We start from the raw sequence: 17,481 nt of genomic DNA on the forward strand, positions 1-17,481 counted from the left end.
TAAACAGTCAAGAGGAAGTGGCCATGTTGGTTGAGATCATCCTGAAGAGGCTCACTCAAGCTTGAGAACTGGCAAAGGAGCTGTAGAGTGGAAGCATTCTTTATTCCCCTGTTCCTTGTGCAGAGATGGGAATCTTGACCGAGGTAATAAAGTATCATCATGCCTAGATTGTGTCCCATACTGCCTTTTATTGCAGAGGCCACTAATTTGAAGATTACCTCATCCAGTGAGAGATTTCAGTGCATTCTCTCAATTCCACATTGCCTTTTCTATCAGGTGTACTGTTCTGATTGTGTACTTGCTTCCTGGTATTTAGCAGAAGTGCCATTTCGTTTTTTGCAGTTACACATTATAATTTATGTGTTTCCATCACGTCTAGCTTCCAGTTGATTTTTATTTGGAATAATAATGTATGGCTTAGGCCTCCAGGTCTGTTTTCTCATAAAATACTTACTCTTGGACTCCTTTCATGTGTTTGCTTCCAATCTTGTACCTTACTAATAAATTAGTGGAATGTTGACCTTTGCCAGGCCTTCCCCTTTGATTTATGGAACTTCAACCTTCCCATTCCCAAGGGTAAAATTTTCCTGTTTTCTGTGTCCTTTAATCTTACTTAAATGTTCTTACTAGATTTTGGCTGAAGAACCTGTTTTCCCTCTTGGAGGGGAACGAGTCTAGAGTGTTATGCTTCTTTTTCACTTATTTACCTTGTCCAGATTGAGGAGTTTCTCATCACAAGGGTATTTAGAATGATTAGCAAAAAAACATCTGTCGGGTGATTGGCACAGAACTGGTTTCCTGAAGCTTCTGGCTCGTCTCCATCTACTTATAATTATTCCCAATGATATCTCTGCATTTTTCTCATCGGCTTTGTTTTAGTAATAATGAATGTTGAAAGGAAGTGAAATTTCAAGTGTTAGCCTTTAGGATAGGAAATTGCTTTATCAAGTCCAGACTATTCGGTCCATCTACCTCAATATGGACTAACTTGATCAGCAGCGGGTCTCCAATTTGAAATGAACTCTTTCGCTGCCCTACCTGGAGATGCCACTGAGCCTGGAACTTCTTGCATGCAAAACAGGTGCTCTATCCCCCACCTCCACCCCAAGAGCTTTAGTTATTGGCTCCTCGAATACACTTCGCTATTACAAATGGCGTATGGGGTAGCCCCTTTCCTGTAGAAAGCATATATTATATCCTGTAGTTATAATAATGGTAAAAGATGCCCAAAATATTTCAGGCATGATCATGCTCTTTTGTTACTGCCATCATTTACAACACTGGGTGCTCAGAATAATTTAGTTTCTGAGTAATAGAGATTTTTGAAGAGAAGGGGCAGGTGGATCTCTATACTGGGGTGGGCAGGCGTAAGGTTTGCAGCATCTATTTTAAGTTTTACTAGAATCTTGAGATCTACCAACCAAAGTCAGGTTCAAAAGTTACCTCTACCAAGTATTGACTTGGGGGTGGGGAGTGAATACTGTTGGTTTTGCGCCATAGTGTTTTGCAGTAAGGCCAAAAAGTTCAATTTTGGTCTCAGCAGACCAGTGAACTTTTCCCCACATGTTTGCTCTATCTCCCACATGCCTTTTGGCAAAATCCAAATGGGATTTGATATGGGTTTTTTTTTCCCCCAGTAACGGCTTTCTTCTTGCCACTCTTCCATCAAGCCCACCTTTGTGGAGTGTCCAGGTGATAGCTGTCCCATGGGTGGTTTCTCCCATCTCAGCTGTGGATCTCTCCAGCTCCTTCAGAGTTACCATTGGCATCCTGATTGCTTCTCTGACTAATGCCCTCCTTACCCAGTCACTGGTGGACAGCTTTCTCTAGGGAGAGTTGTAGTTGTGCCATATACTTTCCATTTTGTAATAATGGATTTAACAGTGCTCATAGTTTGGGATATTTTTTTTATAACCCAACCCTGATTGGTGCTTCTCCAAAACTTTAACCTGGACTTGTTTTGATAGCTTCTTGGTCTTCATGATGCTGTTTGTTTAGATATGTTCTCCAACAAACTCTGGGACCTTCCAGAAACAGGTATATTTAATCTGAGATCATGTGACACTTGAATTTCACACAGGTGGACTCCATTCAACGACTTATGTGACATCTGAAGGCAGTTGGTTGCACCAGAACTTATTTAGAGATGTCACTGCAAAGGGGGTGAATACTTATGCATTCCAGACTTTTCAGTTTTTTATTTGTAAATCATTTTGTAAAATATGTAGATCCCCCCCCCCTCGACATTATGGAGCCAACTAGAGCATAGTTCAAATCAGAGTGTTGTGCATGGGGGGCGGGTGTGCCTCTGACCCATGAAACAGCATAAAACCAGTCCTTTGAGCCCCATTTGTTACAGAAGCAACCTACTGCAAACTGGCTTGCAAGTTAACTTCACCAAGAGTGCAAATCAAAGGTTTGGGAGGGAGTGTCTGACCCATACAACACAAAAACAGTCCTTTGAACCCATATCTGCAAAGCTTCACAGACTCAATTACCCCAGAAAGAATAAGGGAAAGTTGTACCGTCTATGGCTATTTATTTCAGTACTTATAACAACATTCATACCCCCCCCCCTCCAATTTCTCTTTTCCCACTGAAGGCTTGTCCAGTAACAATCAGCAGAAGGCATGTTCTGTGTTTCTCTCTCTCTTTTTTCATGAATATTCTATCTAGAGGCATTGTTAGAGGTTTGGGACTTGGGCCCATGGACACAAATTTGTATATGTCAATTTATACGTATAGATAGGAATTTAGAAATAAGTACTAGAATTTTAATTTCACAGAAGGCAATCCAACTAACTTCCAATCCAAATCACTTTAGATGAGAAGGTACTTTAGGATGATTGCAGTGGAGGCTGGTGGCCAGTCTGACTAGTGGGGTGGAGGCGGAGCCAAGGGAGTCACAAGAGGCAGAGCAGTCTTTGAATCCCCAACAGTCAGCAACCTATACCCCAGAAAGAGATAACTGAGGCACAAGACATGAAAAGGGGGTTGTTGTTGTTGTTCAGTCATTAAGTCGTGTCCGACTCTTCATGACCCCATGGACCATAGCACGCCAGGCCTTCCTGTCCTCCGCTCTCTCCCGGAGTGTGCTTAAGTTCATATTCATTGCATTGGTGATGCTATCTAGCCATCTCATCCTCTGCCGTCCCCTTCTCCTTTTGCCTTCAATCTTTCCCAGCATCAGGGTCTTTTCCAGGGAGTTTTCTCTTCGCATTTGGTGGCCAAAATATTTGAGCTTCAGCTTCAGTCTCTGTCCTTCCAAGGAGCAGTCAGGGCTGATTTCTTTTAGGATGGACTGATTTGACCTCCTTGCAGTCCAGGGGACTCGTAAGAGTCTTCTCCAGGTCCAAAGTTCGAAAGCATCAATTCTTTGGCGCTCAGCCTTCCACCACAGCCTTTTCTGTGGTGGCCCCCACTCTGTGGAACTCCCTCCCTAGGGAACTCCGTCATGCCCCCTCTTTAATGAGCTTCCGTTGTGCATTAAAAACGTGGTTGTTCAGCAGGCATTTGGGGTGGGTTAGGGTATTTTAGAAAATGTTTTTATTGTAGAATTTTATTGTTTTAAACTGTTTTATTGTATGCTGTACATCGCCCAGAGTGGCTGGGTGACCAGCGAGATGGGCGATTAATAAATTTAATAATAAAAAATAAATTATAGTCCAGCTCTCACAGCCATGTGAAAAGGGGGTGGTGGTGGGTAAATCACTCTCTGGACCGACATTCTCCTTTTCCAACAATAACTGCCATTCCACAGAGAATCAAGTGACTCTAAGATGATGAATGGGAAGGGAAAACCTACACAGCCATAATAACAATAATAATGATAAGCATTAAAATAATACATGATATTCTCAGAGCAACACAGAAAAGCAGCCTTTGGAACAAAGGAACAAGTTCTCAAAACATCCAAAATTCTATGCCTTTGTATATACACAAAGCATCCACCAGAGCAGGCCTACTCAGAAGGGGCACAGTACAAAATTCCACATTATGCATATCTTAGAAGAATCATAGAATCATAGAATAGTAGGGTTGGAAGGGGCCTACAAGGCCATCGAGTCCAACCCCCTGCTCAATGCAGGAATCCAAGTCAGAGCATCCCTGACAAATGGCTGTCCAGCCTCGTCTTAAAGGCCTCCAGTGTGGGAGAGCCCACCACCTCCCCAGGTAATTGGTTCCATTGCTGTATTGCTCTGACACTCAGGAAGTTTTTCCTGATGTTCAGCCGGAATCTGGCTTCCTGTAACTTGAGCCCATTATTCCGTGTCCTGCACTCTGGGATGATCAAGAAGAGATCCTGGCCTTCTTCTCTGTGACAACCTTTCAAGTACTTGAAGAGTGCTATCATATCTCCCCTCAGTCTTCTCTTCTCAAGGCTAAACATGCCCAGTTCTTTCAGTCTCTCTTCATAGGGCTTTGTTTCCAGTCCCCTGATCATCTTTGTTGCCCTCCTTTGAACCCTCTCCAGCTTGTCTGCATCCTTCTTAAAGTGTGGTGCCCAGAACTGGACACAGTACTCCAGATGAGGCCTAACCAGTGCTGAGTAGAGGGGAACTAGTACTTCCCGGGATTTGGAAGCGATGCTTCTATTAATGCAGCCCAAAATAGCATTTGCCTTTTTTGCAGCCACATCACATTGTTGGCTCATATTCAGCTTGTGATCGACGACAATTCCAAGATCCTTCTCGCTCGTAGTGTGGTTGAGCCACGTATCCCCCATCTTGTAACTGTGCATTTGGTTTCTTTTTCCTAGGTGCAGAACTTGGCATTTGTCCCTATTAAATGCCATTCTGTTGTTTTCTGCCCAGCACTCCAGTCTATCCAGATCACTTTGAATTTTGTTTCTGTCTTCCAAAGTATTAGCTATCCCTCCCAATTTTGTGTCATCTGCAAATTTGATCAGCATTCCCTGCACCTCCTCCTCCAAGTCATTAATAAAAATGTTGAAGAGCACTGGGCCCAGGACTGAGCCCTGCGGTACCCCACTCGTTACCTCTTGCCAGCTTGAGAAGGTCCCATTGATAAGCACTCTTTGAGTCCAATTCTGTAGCCAACTGTGGATCCACCGGATCGTTGTTTCATCTAGCCCACATCGAGCAAGTTTGCTCATCAGGATATCATGGGGCACTTTGTCGAAAGCTTTGCTGAAGTCGAGGTATATGATGTCTACAGCATTCCCACGGTCTACAAGGGAGGTGACTTGATCAAAAAATGATATCAGATTTGTCTGGCAGGACTTGTTTTTGACAAATCCATGTTGGCTTCGAGTAATCACGGCATTGTTGTCAAGGTGCTTCCAGATGGATTGCTTTATGATCTGCTCCAGAATTTTCCCAGGGATTGATGTCAGACTGACTGGTCTGTAGTTCCCAGGTTCCTCCTTTTTACCCTTTTTGAAGATAGGGACAACGTTAGCCCTCCTCCAGTCATCTGGCACTTCCCCGGTCCTCCATGATTTCTCAAAGAGAATAGACAGCGGTTCTGAGAGTTCTTCTGCCAGTTCCTTTATTACTCTAGGATGCAGTTCATCTGGCCCTGGAGATTTGAACTCATTCAAAGTAATGAGGTGTTCCTTGACCATATGCCTGTCGATCTCAAGCTGCAATCCTGCCCCTTCAGCCTGTACTTCGCCTTTGCCAGGGGGGTCATAGACCCTCTTTTGGGAGAAGACTGAGCCAAAGTAGGAATTGAGCACCTCTGCCTTTTCTTTGTCATCTGTTATCATTTTGCCATCCTTATTTAATAGCTGAACAACCATTTCTTTCCTCTGCTTTTTACTATGCACGTAGCTGAAGAAAGCCTTTTTGTTGTTTTTAGCATCCCTCGCTAACCTCACCTCGTTCTCCGCTTTAGCCTTCCTGACGCCATCCCTGCAATTCTGTGCTACCTGCCTGTACTCTTCCTTTGTTACTTGGCCTTCTTTCCACTTCCTATATGTGTCCTTTTTTGTTTTCAGGTCATCCCTAAGCTTTTTGTGAAGCCACATTGGCTTGTGAAGCCACAAGAAGGAGGACTATTGCTCAGGAGAAAGCATGGCAAGTTCTGTGCACAGTCTATCCCTTTGCATATAATAATAATAATAATAATAATAATAATAATAATAATAATAATAAAAAAATAAAAAATACCGCTAGGGAGGCCAGCAGGAACCGACTACAAAACACACAGACACCCCTGTTACACTCACAGATGCACACAAAGGCACCCCCCTCATTCACCCCCCAAAGCATACACACACACACACACACAAACCCCACACCACACACACAGCCCAGACCACACACAGACACACACACCCCATCCCAAGCATACACACACACGCACACCTTTAAGCATGCACAGACAGGGCCACACTGAAAAGCAGACTTTGGAACCTAGGAGCAACTTATTGCCAAAGGGGACACCAAGATGCTGGTGGTGGTGGTGGTGGTAATGATAATATCCCAAGAGCCACAAAGAAAAGCATCCAAAATGCTGGTAATCATGGCACCAAGTTCTGAGCATCCAGAAAAATGTATATTTACGTGAGCATCCTTTCCCCCCACAATTGCCTCTCTGTGTCTCTAAGACATCAAGCTATACATGGAATAAGCAAGGTCTGAGCATCCAAAATCCACCCCTTTCCACCTCTACAGAGAATCCCAAAAAGGGGGGGGGGGATGAGAAACTACAACTAAGAAATGGGGTAAGGGAGTGCCAGAAAGGAGATCAAGGCTGCAACTGCATGCACACTTGCCTGGGAGTAAGTCCCATGGAACTCGATGGGGCTTACTTCTGAGTAGACATGTATAGGCTTACACTGTAAGATGCACAAAAAGAAAATGTATAATGGCCCCAAGAAAGGGGGAACCATTACCTACCTAGAAGAATCCTAGCAGGTTGTTGCTGTGGTGGTGGCGGTGGCAGTTAGGGATGCTGGATAAATTCTAGATGGACTAAGATGAGCTCGGATTTCTAGAATTCCGACATGCGGAATCCGCTGCGGAGCGACCCCCTCAGGTAGCTCAGACTCTGTGGAGTTCTGGATGAATTTTTTTACTTTCCTGAAATGTACGCATATAAATTCGTAGGAAAATATGTAAGTTTCTGCTGAGGAAACGTTGAATGGAATGGGGGACAATACACTAAATGTTACGTACTAAATACTTACATAAATACTTACGTAATTCAGAAAATAGCAGCCAGGTTTCTTACAGCCATATTGTAAAGGGTCCTGGTCCCTTTAAGGAGGAGAAAGGAAAATAGAAAGCACATACTGGATCTGATCGCATAGCGGAGCAGCAGCAACAGTTCCAGCCCCATTGTGCTCAATTTGGGGGTAAATTTTAAAAGAATATTTATAGTTTAAAAGCAAGGGGGAATGGAGTGGGGGGCCAGTCAGACAATTGGGGCTTCACCCCTGAGCCCCACCTATACATCTGGGCCTCTAAGGTCAGCCTAGGCCTCATTAGGGTGCTTTCTCAGGCTATTGTAGTTGTGATGGCCTCAGCCTTAAGGAAGATCTCAAAAACAAAATATTCAACACTGATTTTCTAGTTGTTCTCGCAGTATACCCTCGGACAGGATGGAGGGGTTTCTTTTTTGAAGGCAATTTTTTGCTGGACTTCACTCCTGCAGGAGCCAAGTCTAGCAGGCCTCAGGGTCATATGCATAGCACCCTTTTTGACTGACTGCAGGCTGTCTTCTCATGGGCCTCCTCAACTGAGGAAATTACATGGATCTGGAAATATCTGTGTGTCCAGGCTTTTGATACATGGGAAACCTCCCTGAGAAAGAAATCCAAATTGTTGGGGATAGGTTTGCTTTGGATGCCCCCCTCCTTTTTTCCCCCCCCCTCAGAAAGTTTATCAGAAGGCCTGTTGAGCTTTTGTCCATCCTGCTCCTTTTACCTTTGGAGGAAATGGTTATTGCAGCAGCTTCTGTTAAATACATTGCAATTTCTCTTATTCTGATTCTGTTTTGTATTTTAAAGGGTTGCTATTTTACTGTAATACTGCTTTCTAAACTGCTTTGGGAAGCCTACTAAAAATGGCAGTAATATACAGTAATAATAGTATTACTGTAATACCATTATAACTTGAGCACGCTCCGCGAGAGAGTGCAGGACAGGAAGGCCTGGCGTGCTATGGTCCATGGGGTCACGAAGAGTCGGACACGACTGAACGACTGAACAACAACAACAACAACAATACCATTACATAATACAGTAATAATAGTATTATGGTGTTGTTGTTGTTTTAAACTATTGTGCATAAATGATCTCCAAACACTAGTCATTTTCCAAAGTGACATGGGAGATATGTGGTACAGGTGTAGCGATCATTCCAGGATACAGCACTCAAGGCTAACTGACAGAAACCTGGGTCGTTACCAGCGCAACGCAACCGTTGGATTCCTAAGTCCAAACTGGAATTGGTCCTTGATTTACAATTAAATATCTCTTAAGTTTTGAGGCAAGGTAACCTTGAGGCAAGCTGGATATTAACATGACAAAGTTTAGCATAAACCTCTATCTATAGGATTTTTACTACAACAAGTATTTGAACTAATATTTGGAGGGGAGAAGAGTGACTTTCTGGATGGTGTTGATTTACACTAATCAAAATAACTTTGTTTAATTTTGAGACACATCAGGTACAAACAAGCTTATTCAACATCAAGGAGTTGTATAATTTAATAAGAAAGACATTTGAGAATGTGTTTAGGCTTATTCATGAGGTGGCTGTTGAACTAGCATATGTTTATATTTATATTTTTATGGAGAAAACCAGAATACATTTTTGTAGTACTAACATTTCGACTAAGACAGTTTCTCATGGGCAAAGGTGTTATGTACACTTGCCTGGGAATAAGTTCCACTGAATTCAGTGGGACTAACCTTTTAGTAGACATGGGTAGGATTGCACTGTTACAGCCATCATTTACTTATCCGTACAGGGAGATAGATGGATTTGAGAGATAAATAAAGAACCTAAGAGTGAGGTGTATTACAACAAACATGGATCTTCCATTGTGGATTGTCTTTAAAGTTACATTTTGAAGGCATTCATGAGGCTGAGAACACATGGTAAACATACCCCTGGGAGAAGTGATTGGCAAGGTTACAGATGGCTTCAGGCCTGGTTTTGGAATGGAAACTGCCTTGGGTTCTCTGTGGGATGACTTTTGTTGGGAGAGGGACGGGGAGCATGGCCCTGTTGATTCTCTTGGACCTCTCAGCAGCTTTCGATACCATCACCCATAGTATCCTTCTGGATAGGTTGTCTGGGCTGGGAGTTGGAGACACTGCGGTGCCGTGGTTCTGCTCTGACTTGGATGGCAAATTTCAGAAGGTGGTGCTGGGGGGTTATTGCTCTGCCTTGGCAACTACATGAAACCACTGGGGGAGGTTATCTGGAGATGTGGGCTGAGGTGTCATCAATGACACCCAGCTCTACCTCTCTTTTTCATCAAATCCAGGTGAGGCAGTGGCTGTTCTGAACCAGTGCCTGGGTGTGGTAATGGACTGGACGAAGGCCAGACAAGAGGCCTTCTCAATGGAAACTGAGACTCAATCCAGACAAGAGGGAGTTACTATTAGTGGGTGGTTCATCGGCTAGGTGATGTTCAACTTGTTCTGGAGGGGGTTGCACTCCCCTTAAAGATCAGGTTCATAGTTTGGGGGTGCTCTCGGACCCAGAACTGTCACTTGAAGCACAGGTGAATTCGGTGGCATAGAGCACCTTTTATCAGCTTAGGCTGATATACCAACTGCGCTGTTATCTGGACAGAGATAGCCTAGCTACAGTTATCCATGCTCTGACAACCTCTCATCTGGATTACTGCAATGTATTATACATGAGGCTGTCTTTGAAAATGGTCCTGAAACTTCAGCTGGTCCAAAACAGGGCAGCGAGATTTTTAACGGGGACTGACCAATGTCATGCCAGTACTTTCCAGCTGCACTGGCTGCCAGTCCATGTTCGGGCCGAGTTCAAATTGCTAGCATTAACATTCAAAGCCCTAAATGGCATGATCATCGCCTCCCATATGTACCTACCTGGAACCCTAAGATCATTTTCAGTGGGCCTTCTCCGAGAGCCCTTGCCAAAAGAAGTGAGGTGGGTGGCTACCAGAAGGAGGGCCTTTTCTGCTGTGGCACCCCAGTTGTGGAATGAGCTTCCTAAAGAGGTTCACCTGCAGCCTACATTGTGTTCTTTCTGGTGCCAAGTGAGGACATTTTTATTTCCTCAGGCATTTTTAGCATTTTAGTCTTCTAGCTCTGCTGTTTCAAATCTACTATTGCATTTTAAATCTCTGCATTGCTGCTAGGTTTTACTCTGGTTGTATTTTATATTATATTTTATTTATTTTATTTATTTCATTTCTATACCGCCCAATAGCCGAAGCTCTCTGGGCAGTTCACAAAAATTAAAATTTAAATTTATATGGTAGTTTTAGGGAGCAATCCTATCTAGATGGGCAGTTGCTTCTTAACTCGGAGGTGACTGCCTATCCAAAGCAGGGAAGGAGAAGCATGGAGGGGATCGTTCCCTCCTCACATCTCCTACCCTGCTTTTTCAGCTAGACAGCCGATTGCAGCTGTCTAGCTGCGGGAGGACAGAGCAGGGAAGGAGGCTGCTGTACAACACATTGGATGTGTCGTACAGGCAGTTATGTTCTCCCTGCCCTGGAACGCCCCCAGCCATGCCCCTTTCGGGCTGCTCCACACTCCTCTTGCGAGTGCGGAGGACAGGGCTGTTCTGCGCTGCCCCCAAGGCAGTGTGGAAGTGAGGGGAGGTCGGTTCCCGGAAAACAGCACATCCTGTGGCTATCTAGCCTCTGTCTAGTGTCCATAGGATTGCTCCCTCCAACTATTATATTTTATATTGTATTTTATGCTGCATTTTGTGGTTTTAATTTTTGTGAACCGCCCAGAGAGCTTCGGCTATTAGGCAGTATAGAAATAATTAAATATTTACCATAGTTACACCCTGACTCAGGCAATAGTAATGGTAGACATTTTACATCAAACTTATGGAAGAGGCAGTGGCTGTCAAAGACCTTATGAATTATGTAGGGGTGGGTTAAAATTTCTCAGAAAATAATTCCCTGAAAATGTTTTTTCATCTCCTCCTGAGCTGTTGAAGAATATCAATCCTCCCCTGGAAAATATGGAGCAAAATAACTTCCCCATTTTTGCCATCTATGAATAGGATGGAACATTTTTAGTTCATTAGTCAATATTGTTGAATATTTTAATGCTGTTGAAGGAAGCAATAGGCTTGACCCCTACGCCTTCCAGTCTTTCTTTCTTATCCCATTGCTTCCTTCATCCACCAATATGAACTAGCAATAGAATTTCATTCCACTTTAAAAAACTTTATGAGAAAACTGTTTTTTAGAAAAACTCACTCCTCCCGAATATTCAGATCAATATCCTCTAAAAATAACACTGCTACGTAAAAACATGGAGAATTATGGGAGGCCATTTTTACTCAGCCCTAGAATTGTTATTGAAAACAAACAGACGTTCTCATTAATTGCTAACTTCTTCCTACCCTGACTCACCCACAACTCGCAGAGAGCATTTCTACACCAGGCTAAAATCCTGCATCCTTACCAGGGCTTCTGCTTCCGGATTCCTTGTGGGATTAAGATCAGCTCCTTTTTGTGTGGTTTCATCTGTTCGTTTTCTTTCTGAGCAAGTTATGTTTCATTATATAGCCACTAGATGGTGCTGCAATATAGCGCAACTCCAGCATTTCACCAGAAAGTTATTGCACTTTGAAGCCCCTTGTCGCGTTTTCCCCGCAGAGAAATAAGCTACTCCTGGTTCTCTAGTTCTGAGGTAGAAATAATTTTGTTGTGACGTTTAACTGCTAGGTAAACTGATATACAGAGATATGCAAGAAGGGTTATTGTGTGTTTGGGGGCAGGGGGTGGAATGAATGAGGCCAAGTATGAACTTTAGAATACTTTTCATAAGAAACAAGGAAGTTAGCCAAAAAGATTTGCAAAGCCCTTAAGTGAATTTAGTGGGAGATGTAAACCACTAGTTAGTCCAAGTCCTCAGCTGAATTTCATTGCAAGAAGTGTGAATGGACCTCTCCCCCACTAACTTTGTCACTTGGGAATGAGCTTCCAGTGATTTGAGTTGGTAGGAATAGACTTCACTGAACAAGTGCATGTCCGCAGTCCACTGTGGCTTATTAGCCACATTCGATTGTGGCTCCCGTGGGTGCCAGGTTGGCAATCCAAGCCCCTGTGACTACTTGTTATGTGGAAACCTGGCGAGAGTGGGTTGTTGGGGTGGTTGACAAACCACTCAGAACTCATGGCCTGCTTTTAGGATTGCAGGTGGCTTGTCAACCACCCCAACAACCCACCCTTGCTGGGTTCGCATGTAATGGGAAGTGACGACACCCCCCCACTGTACCTCAAATATGCAAAATGGCAGCCACCACCATGATGATAAGCCCTATGGGGAAATTCACTTGTGGTGGCTTCTCCTTATGTGCAAACTGGGCCATTGTCTAAATCTCAATGTCTTGTTGATTTTGTAGGAACTACCCACCCATCAGCCTTCCCGCATTCAGTGTGCTTTTCTTTCAAGCAACTGTAATCTAGGAAATGGCAACAGGCAGCAGTAACAGCCATTTGTGGATCACTTGTAATCCAGCTTCGTGCTCTGGAGAGGAACAGCCACTGCCAAGCCACGTTCCAGTGACAGAACAGTCACGGGACTCTTCCTCCTGCCTCAGTGCTGCAGAGTGGCCTCTGAGACGTTACGGCCGATTCATGCCTGGGGCCTTGGGCACTGCCTCAGGCTCCTGGGAGGTAAGCTTAGTTCGTTGGGCCTGGAGCAGGGGTCTCCAGCCATTTTGGGCCCATGGACACATCTGCCATTTTGAAAAAGTGCCCTGGGCACCACCACAAATTGGCTATATAGGCAGGTTGAGGGGTAATTACAAAATTGTTATGAGTGCCCTTATCTGTGTTTGTGTGTGCGCATGCATGCACACCCTGTGCTACCCACTCTGGCTTCTCACTCTTGCTGTCTGGCTCTTTCTTCCCTTTCTCTTTCTCTGATCCTTCCTTCCTTCCTTCCTTCCTTCCTTCCTTCCTTCCTTCCTTGTGCTCTCTCTCTGGCTGCTCTTTTTTTTCCTGCCTTCTGCCTCCATGGCTCTTCTCTCTCTCTCTCTCTCTCTCAGTTTTTCTGCATGAGGCATTTATTGTGCGTTCATTATTCCTTACAGTCTTTTATAGATTCTTTAGACAATGTCGTGACCCTCCAGTTTTGCTTCTGTGTCTAAATTGTTGTTGTTATTATTATTACTATTATTATTATTAAATTTATTAATCGCCTATCTGGCTGGTCACCCAGCCACTCTGGGTGATGTACAACATACAATAAAACAGTTTAAAACAATAAAATTCTACAGTAAAAACTTCTTCTAAAATACCCTAACCCACCCCAAATGCCTGCCTGAACAACCACGTTTTTAATTCATGACAGAAGCTCATTAAAGAGGGGGCATGGCGGAGTTCCCTAGGGAGGGAGTTCCACAGAGTGGGGGCCACCACAGAAAAGGCCCTCTCCCTTGTCCCCACCAGTCCAGCTGTCCTGGCTGATGGGACAGAGAGAAGGCCATCCGAGGCTGATCTTGTTAAGCGGCCTGTCTGGTGTTGCTGGAGGCGCTCCTTAAGATAGGCTGGGCCGGAACCATATAGGGTTTTAAAGGTCAAAACCAACACCTTGAATTTGGCCTGGAAAACAACTGGTAACCAGTACAACTCCTTCAGCACTGGAGTGATGATCTCGCCGGCGGCTGTCTTTAATCAGGCGAGCCACCGCGTTCTGTACCAGCTGCAGCTTCCGAACCGTCTTCAAGGGTAACCCCACGTAGAGCGCATTACAGTAGTCTAAACGAGAGGAGACCAGGGCATGTACTACTGATGGGAGCAGATGGTTAGGAAGGTTAGCACAGTCGCCATATCATGGAGTTGGTATAGCGCGGCCCGGCTCACGGCCAACACCTGAGCCTCCACGGATAGCTGGGAGTCTAAAATGACCCCCAGGTTGCGGACCTGGTCTTTCAAGGGTAGCCGTAGCCCATTCAACACCAGGTCAACATCCCCCAGCCTCCTCTTGTCTCCCACCAAAAGTACGTCGATCTTGTCAGGGTTCAGCTTATTCCTCCCCATCCAGCCACTCACCGTCTCCAGACATTTGGACAGGGATTCTATGGCCAACCTTGGTGAAGATTTGAATGAGAGGTAGAGCTGTGTGTCATCCGCATATTGATGATACCGCACCCCAAACCTCCTGATGATAGCCCCCAGCGGCTTCACATAGATATTAAATAGCATCGGGGAGAGGATGGAACCCTGTGGCACCCCACAAGTGAGTGGCCTCAGGTCCGAAACCTCCTCTCCCAGTGCTACCCTCTGGTACCTGCCGGAGAGGAAGGACCGGAACCACTGCAATATGGTATCTCCAATGCCCAACCCCTCCAGGTGGTCCAGGAGGATACCGTGGTCAACGGTATCAAAAGCCGCTGAGAGGTCGAGGAGAACAAGGAAGGAACATTCACCCCTATCCAGAGCCCTCCTCATATCATCTACCAAGGTGACCAAGGCCATTTCTGTCCCATGCCCAAGCCTGAAGCCCGACTGAAATGGGTCTAGATAATCAGTTTCTTCCAAGTGTGCCTTCAACTGCATCGCCACCACCCGCTCAATCACCTTGCCCAAAAATGGCAGATTTGAGACTGGGCGAAAGTTGTTCAAAACTTGAGGATCCAAGGAGGGCTTCTTTAAGAGCAGTCTTATCACCGCCTCCTTGAGGGCTGATGGCATCACTCCCTCCTCAAGGGAGGCGTTCACCACCACCCTGATCCCCTCACCCAGTCTCTCTCTGCAGCCCATAGTGAGCCATGATGGGCAAGGATCAAGTAAGCAGGTGGTCGGCCTTACAGATGAAAGCACCTTGTCCACTTCATCAGGAGGAAGAAGCTGGAACCGATCCCACAAAACCGGTTTGCCACAGGCCTCCTCTTGCTCACTAACTGTATCCACAGCGTGCAGAGTAACACACCTAATCTGATCAATTTTATCTGCAAAGTGCTTTGCCAAGGCCTCACAGGAGGCCTTAGAATGCTCCAGTGGTTCAGGAGCCACAGGACCGACCAGGCTCCGGACCACTTGGAACAGCCTCCTGGGACAGCACTCTGCAGACGCGATAGAGGCAGCATAATATTCCTTTTTTGCTGCCTTCACCGCCACGTGATAGGTTGAAGATACAGCTCTAGCTCGTGTCTGATTGTCTTTGGAGTGAGACTTCCGCCACCGGCGCTCTAGCCGTCTCACCTCCTGTTTCAGAGCTCGTAACTGCGGATTGAACCATGGTGCAGTCCGAGCCCTGTTCAGGGGGAGAGGGCGTTTTGGAGCCACCCGATCTAATGCCCCAGTGATTGCGGCATTCCAGCCACCCACCAGGGTCTCGACCGAGTGGCCGTTGGCGTGCCCCAGAGAATCCCCAAGCGCGTTCAGGAATCCATTTGGATCCATAAAACGCCTGGGGCGGACCATTTAATGGGTCCTCCACCCCTGCGGAGGGGTTGCGGAACAGAGAAGTCCAACGTCACCAGATAGTGATCTGACCATGACAAGGGGGTGGTGGATATACCCCCGACTTCCAGATCACTCCCCGCTTCTCCAGAAACAAACACAAGGTCTAGTGCATGACCGGCTACATGGGTGGGCCCAGTTAGAATATGGTGCAGCTCCCAGGAGGCCAGGATCTCCATGAAGTCCCGAGGTGCTCCTGTGAGGATGGCCTCCGAATGTATGTTGAAGTCCCCCAACACCAATAAGTTAGGGACTGTACACGCACATCAGAGACCACCTCAAGCACCTCGGCCAGGGAGTCAGTCGTGCAGCGGGGTGGACGGTACACGAGCAGAATCCCCAGACTGCCCTTCGGGCCCAACCTCCAGTACATGCACTCAGCAACCTTGGTCTCCCGGAGAGGGGGTCTGGTGAAGACCAAGGACTCTCGGTAGATAACAGCCACTCTCCCTCCCCGATCCCCAGCCCTCGGCTGCTGTGCATGCGAAAATCCGGCTGGACACATGGCTGCAAGGGCTGGAGCAGCAGCCTCAGCCAGCCAGGTCTCCGTAATACATGCCAGGTCTGCATCCAGGATCATGTCATGGATGAGGGAGGTTTTCTGGGTAACAGACCTGGCATTGCAGAGCAGCAAACGAAGGCCAGAAGATGGGGTCACGCCTCCCCCAGCCATCCTTTGGCTCTGGACAGGCCCGGAGCAGGGGACAGATACTACACATCTCTCCCTTGTTCCACTTATCTGGCATGGCCTGCCCCTAGTGCTCCGCCAGCACCTGCTGCCCAGCCTCGGCCTGTTCTGGCCCCCAACACTCCCCCCACTGCCTCCATCAGGTGGACACATGCCCCCTCGCTCCCACCCATCAGGCAGGCTACCCACCCCTAAAAACACAACAAAATCCCCCAGAAAAAACAACAACAACAACAAACAATTAAAAAAATCCCCTTAAAAATAACTCCAGGCAGGAGTCCACAGGGAAGGCCTGGTGGTGGTGGTGGTGGTGGTGGTGGTGGTGGTGGTGGCGGTGGCGGCGGCGGCGGCGGCGGCGGCAGCAGCAGCAGCAGCAGCAGCAGCAGCAGCAGGCCCAGCAGCAGCAGGCATGCCTCTTCCCCAGTGGTGGTGGCTTCTCCTGCAGGCCCTGGCTCTCCCAGGCCACCTCAGCCAGCCAGCTTATGTAGCCCCTCCAGGGAGGGGCAGGTGGAGCAGCACAGCTGGCTCAGTACACAGGGACCCGGTCCTGCAGGGACTGGCGGTCCACCAGGCAGAAGTCTGCAGGGAAGGCCTGGTGGTGGTGGCGGTGGCGGCGGCAGCAGCAGCAGCAGCAGGCATGCCTCTTCCCTGGTGGTGGTGGTGGCTTCTCCTGCAGGCCCTTTCAGCAAGTGTAAATTGCACTTTCAGCAAGTGTTTTTAGAGCAGGGAAAATGGGGTATTATTTTTGATGGTGAAAGGGCTTTTTCCACTTACGTATTTGTGTTATCCCGCTGTACCACCATGTCACCTAGACGTTATGTGGCTCCTCTTTCTCTCTCTCTGATTCCTCTTTCTTTCTCCCCCCCCCCCAAGGGTCTTGTTGGCCAGTGAACTTTGCCTCTCCACCCCGCTGTTTTTCATCAGGGGGGCCTTTTCACTTCCTATACAAACCTATGAGGAATACCTCCTTAGGCTTGTATAGTTAGTAAGAAAGCCCTCTGTAAAAAATATGCTGGAGGTGGAGCAAAGCGAATCCCCTGCCAAGGACCCTGTTGCCCCAAGGGTGCTTGCTAAGGGGTATACTTTGTCCTGCTTCCAGCCTTTTCTCAGCAAGAAGAACTCCCCCCCCCCCCCCCGGTACAAGTGAATGGAGGATTCACTCCATTCACATGCAC

At 46.6% G+C, this 17,481-nt stretch overlaps 1 protein-coding gene across 5 annotated transcripts in view; it reads left to right on the plus strand.

Annotated features, from left to right (window-relative positions):
- REC114 (REC114 meiotic recombination protein) overlaps positions 1 to 17,481 on the plus strand; it is a 98,326-nt gene that overhangs the window by 65,743 nt on the left and 15,102 nt on the right. For 3 of the 5 annotated variants that reach the window (XM_084855937.1, XM_084855936.1, XM_084855938.1), the window contains one exon: positions 12,552 to 12,825. In XM_084855937.1, coding sequence (XP_084712063.1) covers positions 12,619 to 12,825 — 207 coding nt within the window. In that variant the 5' untranslated portion in view covers positions 12,552 to 12,618. Of the gene's footprint in view, positions 1 to 6,882; positions 7,006 to 7,258; positions 7,325 to 12,551; positions 12,826 to 17,481 lie in introns of those variants that run through there. The other 2 variants (XM_084855935.1, XM_084855934.1) reach the window with 2 other exon arrangements.

Source organism: Heloderma suspectum, chromosome 5, assembly GCF_057233095.1.
Source record: "Heloderma suspectum isolate Gila_16-S chromosome 5, 16-S_ref, whole genome shotgun sequence".
Taxonomy (NCBI): Eukaryota; Metazoa; Chordata; class Lepidosauria; order Squamata; family Helodermatidae; genus Heloderma; species Heloderma suspectum.